The 12,358-nt window shown below is 40.5% G+C and overlaps 1 protein-coding gene across 1 annotated transcript in view; it reads right to left on the bottom strand.

Moving 5' to 3' along the window:
* LOC111977697 (phospholipid phosphatase 4) overlaps positions 1-7,738 on the bottom strand; it is a 109,554-nt gene extending 101,816 nt beyond the window's left edge. The window contains exon 1 of the mRNA XM_070448385.1: positions 7,250-7,738. Coding sequence (XP_070304486.1) covers positions 7,250-7,338 — 89 coding nt within the window. The 5' untranslated portion in view covers positions 7,339-7,738. The remainder of the gene's footprint in view (positions 1-7,249) is intronic.
* Between the last annotated feature and the right edge of the window lie 4,620 nt (positions 7,739-12,358).

Below are 12,358 nucleotides of genomic sequence, written 5' to 3'. Positions count from 1 at the left end.
CTAATCATATTATCAACCCATGCTAGTTGTTAGATCTTACCTCTTTTTACATTTCTCACAAATATTTGTATCCCGGTCACATGAAACCACTCGCATTTGAGGCGCCGGTGCACTTTGGAGAAGGTGTTTCCCCTCCTGTTGCAATTTTTTAACATCCGCGTGTATAGCCATCTGCGGTGTGTGATTGCTGCATTTATAGTGTGAATAAATAATAGTCAACATTTTAAGCTAAACTTTTTGATCAGTTGTATCTGCCCTGTGGGCGTGGCTTTTTAATTACAGTGTTTATATGGATTTTGTATATATCGTCCCAGAACTGGCCCAGTCTGTTTTGAACAGCCCATTACATCTTTTTTTTATCATACCCGGGATGGCGGGAAGCCTATTATTTCGAGCCCTGAGTCACTGTAGAAATTGTTGTTAGGTTATCATGTTGAATTCTATTGTACTTTGCTTAAAACGATTATTGATGTGCCTGTTTAAAGTGCGCATTTAAGTTTTCTACTAATTTGCCTGTGCCTGTCATCTCGTTCTTAAACATAGGACTGCTTGGAAAATATAAGTTCTCAAAGGAATTGCTAATTGTGCGAGTTGTCTAGGCCTCTTTACAGCCGTTTTGCKAATATCATTTGGTATATTGCTATTTATTTGGACATACATTTAATCATTTTTGTCTATTGTCTACTGCATTCTTGGACTCAAACGTTGTTTTTTTTGTACCTATATTAATCACATATTCACTGCTCTTAGCCTATAATAAAACCTTACTTCCATCTTTATTGAACCAACTGCACACCCTCTGCATAAGCTATCTTTTTGTTAAATGTGATGCTTATGTTTCTCTGTTCCTTGTTTCTCTCTTCTCTGTGCTGGAGTTCTTTTAAGAACTTGATGGTATAGCAGTAGCCTAATAAACTTGACATTAACTTGAATCTTCTCTCTTCATTTTACCCACAAACAAATTCACATATAGTCAAGTAAAGCATATTGTTTTTTATTATTGCCAGTATAATTTAGCTAATAATCTTTGTTATATTTTCCATTCAACTTCGACATTTACACTAATTTGGTAAGGGTAATTCAAATCGTGTAGTGAAACAATATTTGCTGTTGGATCGAAGTCAAATAAAGGTATTTTTTATGTTGTCTGTAGAGCGGCCAGGCAGCATGCAGCTTTGACGTGCATCGTCCAAACAGCGGCTGAAGAGCGGATGCGATCTAATGCCGACATCTTGCCAATGCAAACGCTCTCCATACTACATCGGCTTGATGTATCATGTATACATTAAGTGGTACAGTATTTGGAATTTCAGTACAGAAGAAAGATCATTGGTATTGTGGTAAACATTGGTCAGCTATAGAGCRAAGGGTAAAACAGAGTTAGTCTGAATGCTTTGGAAGGTTTCAGCCTGGATGACAGACTGTTTTTAATGTTCAGTATCACTACATGGCTACAATCTGTGTGGCTACACGACTACGTCAATATATAATTCAGGAATGACCTGATGGAGCACTTCCTGCCGATACGCATGGACAAATACTGGGAGCCCAATCCTGTGGAAGAGGCCTTAATAAGTTTGCTGCCAACATAACCCCATCCCAAAACCCAGCAAGGTGGTCATTGCAGCACACACATCAAGATCAAGGACACTTGAGGGCTATTCTGACTCCCCCTGTATCCATGGGCATGGTCCTCCTTGCACTACTACCTAATACAAATACACTCAAATGTAAGAATTTATCACTCTGCATCTGTAGCATTTTATAAAAGTCCATTCACTGTAGGATACTACTGTACGTAGAAGCTCTACCATAACTACTTTGTACTGTTTATTTTACCTTTTATTAATGTAGATCAAATAAAATTGTATTTGTCACATGTGCCAAATACAACAGTGAAATGCTTACTTACCAACAATGCAGTTCAAGAAATAGAATTAAGAAAATAGTTTCTAAATAAACTAAAGTTAAAAAGTAACACAAAAAAATAACAATAACAAGGCTTTATACAGCGGAACCTAGTCGATGTGCGAGGGTACAGGTTAGTCGAGGTAGTTTGTATATGTAGGTAGGGGTAAAGTGACTGCATAGATAATAAACAGCGAGTAGCAGCAGTGTAAAAACAAATCAATATAAATAGTCAGGTCCTACCAAGAACCCTTGATGGGTTCTTCCTAGAACACTAGATGAATTGAGGGCCTCCCGGGTGGCGCAATGGTCTAGGGCACTGCGTCGCAGCAGACTTACTAGCCTTTAAAATGTAATTATTTATGACAATACATTACATATATCATACAGCCTTTWTTTGAGGGCCTAGTTATACCCTAACACAGTGGTGTTAGGAAACTCCTGGTTTACAGGCCACATCAGGCCTGCAGTTCACATTATGCTGGCTTCCAAAGTGATGTGAAAGTCGTATTGCCAGAGTAAGAATATCCAACAATTGGATTTTTTATTTTTATTTTTTTAACTCCTTTTCTCCCGAATTTCGTGATATCCAATTGTTAGTAATTACTATCTTGTCTCATCGCTACAACTCCCGCATGGGCTCGGGAGAGACGAAGGTCGAAAGCCATGCATCCTCCGAAACACAACCCAACCAAGCTGCACTACTTCTTAACACAGCGCGCCTCCAACCTGGAAGCCAGCCGCACCAATGTGTCGGAGGAAACACKGTGCACCTGGCTCCCTTGATTAGCGCGCACTGCGCCTGGCCCGCCACAGGAGTCGCTGGTGCGCGATGAGACAAGGATATCCCTACCGGCCAAACCCTCCCTAACCCGGAAGACGCTAGGCCAATTGTGCATCGCCCCACGGACCTCCCGGTCGCGGCCGGCTGCGACAGAGCCTGGTCGCGAACCCAGAGTCTCTGGTGGTGCAGTTAGCGCTGCGACGCAGTGCCCTAGACCATTGCGCCACCCGGGAGGCCCTCAATTGGAACTTTTAATCACCCACAATCTGCATTCAGAATGACCCGGGATTAGGAATATTGATTAACTTCTTTGATACAGGGGGCAGCATTTCCACCTTTGGATGAATTGCGTGCCCATAGTGAACTGCCTCCTACTCTGTCCCAGATACTAATATATGCATATTATTATTACTATTGGATATACACACTCTGAAGTTRCTAAAACTGTTTGAATGATGTCTGTGAGTATAACAGAACTCATATGGCAGGCAAACACCTGAGAGAAAATCCAAACAGGAAGTGAGAATTCTGAGACTGGTCATTGTTAAACTCATCGCCTATTCAGTTCCCTGTAATATATGGATATGTTTGCACTTCCTACGCCTTCCACTAGATGTCAACAGTCTGTAGAACGCTGAATGAAGCCTATACTGTGATGTGGGACCAGATGGGAGGTGTTTGAGTCAGTGGTCTGGCAGATTGCCAGTTCTTGGTCACACGCATTCCTCATGATATCGCCATGCGTTCCATTACTTATAGAGACTGAAAAGAATTATCCGGTTGGAACCTTATTGGATATAAATGATAACAACATCCTGAAGATTGATTCTCTACTAAGTTTGACCAGTTTATTCGACTTGTGATATAACTTTTTGAAGTTTTCGTCCGACGTTTGCCTGCATCTGCGCAAGCGTTTGGACGCGTGTACTACACATGCTAGCAAAAGTAGCTAATTGGACATAAGTAATGGACATTATTGAAAAAAACAACGATTTATTGTGGAACTAGGATTCCTGGCAGTGCATTCTGATGAACATAATCAAAGGTAAGGGAATATTTATGATGTAATTTCGTATTTCTGTTGACTCCAACATGGCGGAGAAATGTTGTTAAGTCTGAGCGCTGTCTCAGATTATTGCATGGTGTGCTTTTTACGTATTTTTTTTTATTTATCTGACACAGCGGTTGCATTAAGAACAAGTGTATCTTTAATTKTGTGAGTATTTGAGTATTTCTGTTATTTGACGTGGCTCTCTGCAATTACTCTGGATATTTTGGAGGCATTTCTGAACATGTAAACCGAGATTTGTGGATATAAATATGAACATTATCGAACAAAACATAAATGTATTGTGTAAATTGATGTCCTATGAGTGTCATCTGATGAAGATCATCAAAGGTTAGTGATTATTTTATCTCTATTTCTGCTTTTTGTGACTACTATCTTTTGCTGGGAAAATGGCTGTGTTTTTCTGTGGCTATGTACTGAGCTAACATATAATTGTTTGGTGTGCTTTCCCCGTAAATCCTTTTAGAAATCAGACATGTTGGCTGGATTCACAACATGTGTAGCTTTAATTGGGTGTCTTTCATGTGTGATTTCATGAAAGATTGATTTTTATAGTAATATATCTGTATTTGGCGCGCTACATTTTTTCTGGATTTTGGCCAAGTGGGACGCTACCGTCCCACCTATCCCAGAGAAGTTAATGGGACTACCTAAGTTATCTAAACTATCTCAGTAAGAGCTACAATAACTACAACTACTAACAGATTGGAATAGTTAATAAAAATATGTAGCATAAGTTTAAAGCTCGACTGCTAGTTAGACCTCATACACTCTCCACAAGGCTGACACACACCCAGACCAAGGTCTCCCTAGGGAAAGAGGTATTCTGACCTTAATGGGACTTCCTGGTTAAATAAAATCAAAGTCCTCACACTCTCCACAAGGCTCTGGTTAGGAATAACTCTGGAGGCTTGAACCAGAAGGAGAGCAGGACAGACAAGGTTTCCCAGAAACACAGGTATTCTTAAGGTATGTACGGATATAATTACTGCTGGCTATCACTGTTTGGCATGAGCCAAGACAGAGTCCATCTACAGATTTCAATGGCAGTCAGACCTCACACTCTCTCCACATGGCTCTTGTCAGGGACACTGGAGGCTTGAGCCAGAAAGACAGACAGACATACAAGTAAGTTCCAGAGAAAACAGGAAAATTATCCATGTCATGTCATCGTCCTTCTTACAAATGCTTTGCGTGGACAATTCATTGTACATGTTTTATTCTATCCATTTATTTAATTTGAGTCCCTTGGTACATGTTCAAATGTAAAAGTTATCGAATGTGAGCTACAAAATTAGCAAAAATGCAACTGTAGCGTTAAAAAAACTATCCCCAGGACACCAAGAAAGTTTTAAACTATTTTTCCTATCTAATGTGAGCGATATGCATGTCAGCTTTCCTTGTCCCTCGTACAGTAAATACATTATTAACTGAATCATGGACTTTTACTGCCCGCTGGCTTGTGTTGCTGAAGTGATTAATCATGGGGCCTTCTCCCCAATGGCACTCTTTTCACTACACTCTTAAAAAAACGGGTTCTAGATGGAGAGACATTTACAGAGATGCAGGCTGAGGGGCCACAAAATAATCGATCCTGTGTGTGTGTGTGTGTGTGTGTGTGTGTGTGTGTGTGTGTGTGTGTGTGTGTGTGTGTGTGTGTGTGGTGTGTGTGTGTGTGTATGCATGTTTGAGTGTTGATGTGATTTAACTGAATTCTCAAGATGTACTCAGAAAAACAGAAAGCCTTTATTTTTTCCAGCAGAAAATAGACATACTACAGATGGGGCTCTGTAACAAAAGAGAGTCTATTAGGCTTATCCGTCTCATACTAAGAGGGAATAGCTTGTAAAATTGGATTCATTCGAATTATACAAGTCTGGACTTTGACCACAGGGGTTGCCCAAGTTAAATATATGAAGCCATGTGATAATGTCGACTGGGAAGAAGTCAATTAATAATTTAATCAAAAAGTGGGTTGGATGGTTCAGTCTCTATGACACAAATACTTATGCACACACATGCACAGACACAAATATACAAACGGCACGTCAAGTAACAAGGAGTTACGGAAGTATGCCTCCAGGATGCTCTCTACRAAGACCCTTAAACTCAGCTAATACGCATCGACTTCTGCTGTCAAATTAAGCCTGCATAACCTCATTACCACATTATTTAATMATATACCGTTAGTCAAACCTCTTCAACCGAATGTTGCTAACATAGCCCCAATCACTGTAGAATCTGATAGTTGGAGATTTTTATAAATGAACATGAGTCTTCAGGATGACAGCATACATGGGCTATTTCCAAATGGCATCCTATTCCCTATATAGTGCACTACCTGTGACTAGGGCCCTATTCCCATTAAATAGGGAAAAGGGTGCCATTTGGGATGCAGATATGGAGGAAGGCTAGCTCCTCCAAGGACAGAGATGAATAATAGACCCAACAGACAGACGTAGCGCTTAGGCTACAATCTCCAAACCTGAGATGTCATTTAATTTCTGCCTGAATGACAGATGGACACTGCTAGGTGAGTCATAATAGACCAAACCTGAGGCAACAGGGATCATTTCAAGCAGAACATTATCAAATAAGATTAAACGAGTAGATGTGGTCTGTTTCAATTCAGGTTAAAGTCCTGTAGACAAGTACAATAAAATATTAATTTCAATGTTGCATGTGGGTTTCCTCCCTTCTCTTGGGTTTTTTATATCCATAGTACCCATTTATGCTAAACATGTTTAAAAAGATTAACTCTAATGCGCTACCATGCATGAAAATCTCTCTCTCTCWCARACACAAACACACACCAGCCTCAAATGGGGTTGAATGTAGCCTAATTGCCTTTTGTCGTTACAACATGATGAAATTCAATGCAACTAATTAATCCACTTGTTAAAGCAACATGTTAACAGTCAATGGAACCGGCTATTGGAAAGAGGCAGTCTCCATGGTGCTAAAATATGAGGGAAGACGAGGAGCTGTCCTTTCAGCACTATGGCATACGCTCAAGCGGCAAGTCGCCTTTGCATTGCAATCGCCCAGTCAACCACATAATTCATTATAGGACTAATAATGAAGTAACAGCTATGAGACTTTACATTCTACATCGAACCACACGTATGTGATGACGAATAACATTGTTTCTATGTTTGAAGCAGATCATGGTCCATCGCTTATCTCAAAATCTAAAATTATGGATGGGGACATAATCACTGAATAGAAATCGAAGCTCAGAACTGGTCATAGAGCATTAGATGTATGGCCCTGCCTAACTGACTTTGAGTCATAAATCTATAACACGATGGATCATTCAAGATAGCTACTGTATCCTCAGCCATTTCAAGAGCTCCGGAAGGAGGGTAAGACTACTCAATAGAGTAATTTCTTGAGGAGGAATACACATTTGTTTATCAAAATGAGAGTTGACGTCAAATACATTTTTTTTTACTATCGCAGTGCTTGCATATGAATGGTGTACTTACACAAAAACTCCGAAAAGAAGAACTCGTATGCCAATCTCTAATGCCAGCTCTCGTATATTTTTCCTCAGGTCTGGAGGTGACATATTCATGARTCTTGAGACAATCCGCCAGGTAGAATTGACAAGCAGGAGTGGTCAATTCTCTGTGCTCAGTCTATAAAATAATCCACCTTTTGTCTGGGGCTTTTTCGGTGTCAGGCGCTTCGGGAACCAGTCGTTGTGCACATCTGTCGCGACTCAATCACCTGAAACAGAATCTCCCCTCCTCTCTTCGCCGCTGAGGCTCCACTGTCTGATGTCGCAAGAGAATTCTCCTTATTGCACCTCATCTGATGAAAACTCCTACTTTATTGCATGAAAGTCTCCTTTCTCCGTTCCATCAATTTCCCAGTTAGGTGAGAGACGGGAGAGAACGTTGGGCACAAAACTATAAGAGCATCGAGGGAGGGAGGCAGACTCTCCTGAAAGGCGGGAGATGGTGAGAGGAGGAGACGAGGGGAATAAAGGAGGAAGAAAGTGAGCAGGGATATGATGCTGAGTGGCACAAAGTGCATATGGGGAGTTGAGCGAACACGTGAACTCTCTCTCTCCCCCTTTTTCTCCCTCTGTTTCTCATACCCTCACTCTACCAGAAGGAGCGGGTGACTTTTTAAACTGGTTTATCGGATAACCAAGGAGCGGTTAAAGGGGTTGCCTTGAATTTGACTGTAACTTACAGACAGCTCAGTGGCAAGTAAAATTATGTATTTCATATTACAGTATACATACTTTAATATAAAATCGGTATCAAAGCAAGTACTGTGAAATGACGCATGGTACAATACCATAAAATGTACTGTATTATACTGTAACATTTGTTTTAATGCTACCATAAATGGAATGAATGAATGAAATTCATTGAGGGGAGGGGCTTGTATGTCAAACTATTTTACTGTAATTGCATGGGATTGGTACAAGCAGGTTGGCTTCTAGGTAAAGTGTTTACACATTACAGCATATTAATGAATATTTGGTGTTTTATACAACTTACACTTTAAGAGGCCTTGTCAAAGGCTTCCAAACTGGCAGTGACTACAGGGCGAAACAGACCAAAAGGACATGGCAAAATTCTCAACCATTTAAGGTTTTCCCTGACAAAATGTCCCGAAGCTTCTGCGCATGTTTTGGTTTCCACAAGACACCCACAACACACTCACAAAGTCAGATTCCACAGCCACAAAGTCAAAATTGGCAAAAATGATTTAATTTAAGGTTAGCAGGGTTAATACAGACCGTTTTTTTATGCTGCTGATACTCGCTGCTTTTTATCAATGCATAGTCACTTTACCCCTACCTACATGTACATATTTCCTCAATCACCTAGACTAACCTGTACCACTACACATTGGCTCGGTACCAGTACCCCCTGTATATGGCCTCATAATTGTTACTTTGTGTTTTTCTATTTATATTATTTTTAAATTACAAAGCCCATTCATAAACATCGATATCCTGCCAGGCAGGATCTAATTTACATTTGCCTTGCATTTTAGTTATCGATGTGATGTTTGGCAGAAACTATTCAGTCAGTTCTATACCTGCCTGGCTGAGTAGCAGTGTGGGTGGAAGGAGCGACCTCGCCTTGCAACCAGAGTGCGAAACACGTGACGAAATAAAACTTGGTAGTCTGTCTTGAAATGAATTGCCAAAACCAATACATTTTTCTAATCTTTTTCATATTAACACATTTTATCATTTTCTGTTCTCTCATTTTATTTCAAGAGTGCCAAATTCAAGTACTGTTAATCAGTCGAAAGTCATAAGGAACAACGAAAAAAATAGGCTGTTAACCAGGGCCTTACAACCTCTGGGAAATAGCTTATTGTTYTATACGTGTGAGAACTAATAATATATCAGAAGTCACACAAATAATTATTCTAAGATCCTAGGAGAGCTCAACTGGAGGTATTTACCAACATAGGTTAAGGATAATAACAGTAGAAAGCACACACACATAGAAAGTAAAAGCACATGCATATAAATTGTGAGATTATGTATGATAACAGATTATAGAAACACACGCATGGATTGAGAGAGTAAGCATAATAACAAGGAAAACAATGAATAACATGGGAGGAAGGCGTAGTATAGGTGAGCGAAATATAGGAATATAATTATAAGAAAGTAGGTCAGAGAGGGGTATGAGATCATTTAGAACTATTCAAAAGGACGGCCGGAGGTTAAAATCTTAAAATAAATCCTACTCCGTATGTGAAAGTCTAAACCTACTAAGAGTAATTTAGAACTATTCAACAGACGGCAGAGGTAAGATCTTAAATAAAGGTAAACCCTGCTCCGTATGAGATAGTCTAAACTCATCAAGAAAACAGGAACCGGGGAGACATAATTGTATGAATATAGATCGCCTATCGAAATACGTTTCAGGGGGGATAGTTGAGATCTACCGGAGGCGCACAAATAGGTCTGACTATTCCGAGAGTAAGGAATTAATGGTTATTTATTATAGTAGGTCAGAGAGGTGAGACCTAATATTCTATCAAAAGTCATAAAAATTATTATTCTGAATTCCTAGGAGGGTAACAACGAGAAGGGTTAACTAATAATGGGGAGTAAATCCTCAAAGGAGGTTCCGGAATTAACCGGAGATGAGATATATATATATATATATAGAAGGAACATTTATTTTGGCCTGAAATGGAGAAAGAAGTATGAATTTGATGGACGTTTAGATGTAGAAAAATTTGAATGAATGATAAAGCAGATACATAAGACGTGTGTAGATATTTCCGGTCACAACTTGCAGACTTGTTTACGTGTAGATATTTACYGTCACAACTTGCAGACTTTGGCCCGAAATGGAGAAAGAAGTACGAATTTGATGGACGTTTAGATGTAGAAAAATTTGAATGAATGATAAAGCAGATACATAAGACGTGTGTAGATATTTCCGGTCACAACTTGCAGACTTGTTTACGTGTAGATATTTACTGTCACAACTTGCAGACTTTGGCCCGAAATGGAGAAAGAAGTACGAATTTGATGGACGTTTAGATGTAGAAAAATTTGAATGAATGATAAAGCAGATACATAAGACGTGTGTAGATATTTCCGGTCACAACTTGCAGACTTGTTTACGTGTAGATATTTACGGTCACAACTTGCAGACTTGTTTACGTGTTGCTGTGCGTTTTGTTGCCAACCTTACTTTGCTATCTGACAACTTTACGTTTTTTACTTTTTAATTCCCGTTTATATTTTTTGTTTTTTCCCTCACTCAACTTTTTTTCTTTCAACTTTTTCACTCCGGACGCTTTATCTGGACATGGTTCGTCAGGACTTCCAACAGCTGAAGCTAAGTAGTAACATTAGCATGATGCCTTCTAATTGCAGTCGCTGTACTCATAATATACAGGAGAACGATCGCCTTACGGCGAGGATAGCTGTGCTACAAGCCCAGCTTCAGACGCAATTGTTAGGCAAGGGTAATTTCAGTGTAAGAAAGGATGAAACAAACAGCGTCTGTGCCACCAGTAAGTACAGATAGTAACGTTAGTACAAATCCCTCGCACGGTCCCCGCAGCCGGACAACTTTCTCATGGCTTCTGGAGGGAAATGCTGTAGGAATGCTCAACCGGTGTCGCTCATTCAGCCGACAGAAACTTTCACCGGTTTTCCCCATTAAGCAGCGAGTCGGATTCTGAGGCCAAGCCTTCTCTGGTCTCTACTAATGGCTCCCACCATTAGCTCTGACAAATTGAAAACCCTAGTCATTGGCGACTCCATTACCCGCAGTATTAGACTTAAAACGAATCCTCCAGCGAACATACACTGTTTACCAGGGAGCAAGTCTACCGACGTTAAGGCTAATCTGAAGATGGTGCTGGCTAAAGCTAAAACTGGCGAGTGTAGAGAGTATAGAGATATTTTTATCCACGTCGGCACCAACGATGTTAGGATGAAACAGTCCGAGGTCACCAAGCGCAACATAGCTTCACTCTGTAAATCAGCTAGAAAGATGTCGGCATCGAGTAATTGTCTCTGGCCCCCTCCCAGTTAGGGGGAGTGATGAGCTCTACAGCAGAGTCTCACAACTTAATCGCTGTTTGAAAACTGTTTTCTGCCCCTCCCAAAAGATAGAATTTGTAGATAATTGGCCCTCTTTCTCACCCACAAACGGGACCAAGCCTGGCCTGTGAGGAGTAACGGACTCCATCCTAGCTGGAGGGGTGCTCATCTTATCTACCAACATAGACAGGGCTCTAACTCCTCTAGCTCCACATTGAAATAGGTTGCAGGCCAGGCAGCAGACTGCTAGCCAGCCTGCCAGCTTAGTGGAGTCTGCCACTACCACAGTCAGTGTAGTCAGCTCAGCTATCCCCATTGAGACCGTGTCTGTGCCTCGACCTAGGTTGGGCACAACTAAACATGGCAGTGTTCGCCTTAACAATCTCATTAGAATAAAGACCTCCTCCATTCCTGCCATTATTGAACGAGATCGTGATACCTCACATCTCAAAATAGGGCTACTTAATGTTAGATCCCTCACTTCAAAGGCAGTTATAGTCAATGAACWAATCACTGATCATAATCTTGATGTGATTGGCCTGACTGAAACATGGCTTAAGCCTGATGAATTTACTGTGTTAAATGAGGCCTCACCTCCTGGTTACACTAGTGACCATATCCCCCGTGCATCCCGCAAAGGCGGAGGTGTTGCTAACATTTACGATAGCAAATTTCAATTTACTCCCCAAAAAARGACGTTTTCGTCTTTTGAACTTCTAGTCATGAAATCTATGCAGCCTACTCAATCACTTTTTATAGCTACTGTTTACAGGCCTCCTGGGCCATATACAGCGTTCCTCACTGAGTTCCCTGAATTCCTATCAGGCCTTGTAGTCATAGCAGGTAATATTCAAATTTTGGGTGATTTTAATATTCACATGTAAAAGGCTTTCGGAGCCATCATCGACTCAGTGGGTTTTGTCCAACATGTCTCTGGACCTACTCACTGTCACAGTCATACTCTGGACCTAGTTTTGTTCCATGGAATAAATGTGGTGGATCTTAATGTTTTTCCACCATTTTATTATGAATGCAATCGCAACAA

The sequence above is a fragment of the Salvelinus sp. IW2-2015 genome, linkage group LG18, assembly GCF_002910315.2.
Source record: "Salvelinus sp. IW2-2015 linkage group LG18, ASM291031v2, whole genome shotgun sequence".
Taxonomy (NCBI): Eukaryota; Metazoa; Chordata; class Actinopteri; order Salmoniformes; family Salmonidae; genus Salvelinus; species Salvelinus sp. IW2-2015.
The sequence above is the reverse complement of the archived record's forward strand: the minus strand, read 5'-3'. Positions and strand labels throughout refer to the sequence as shown.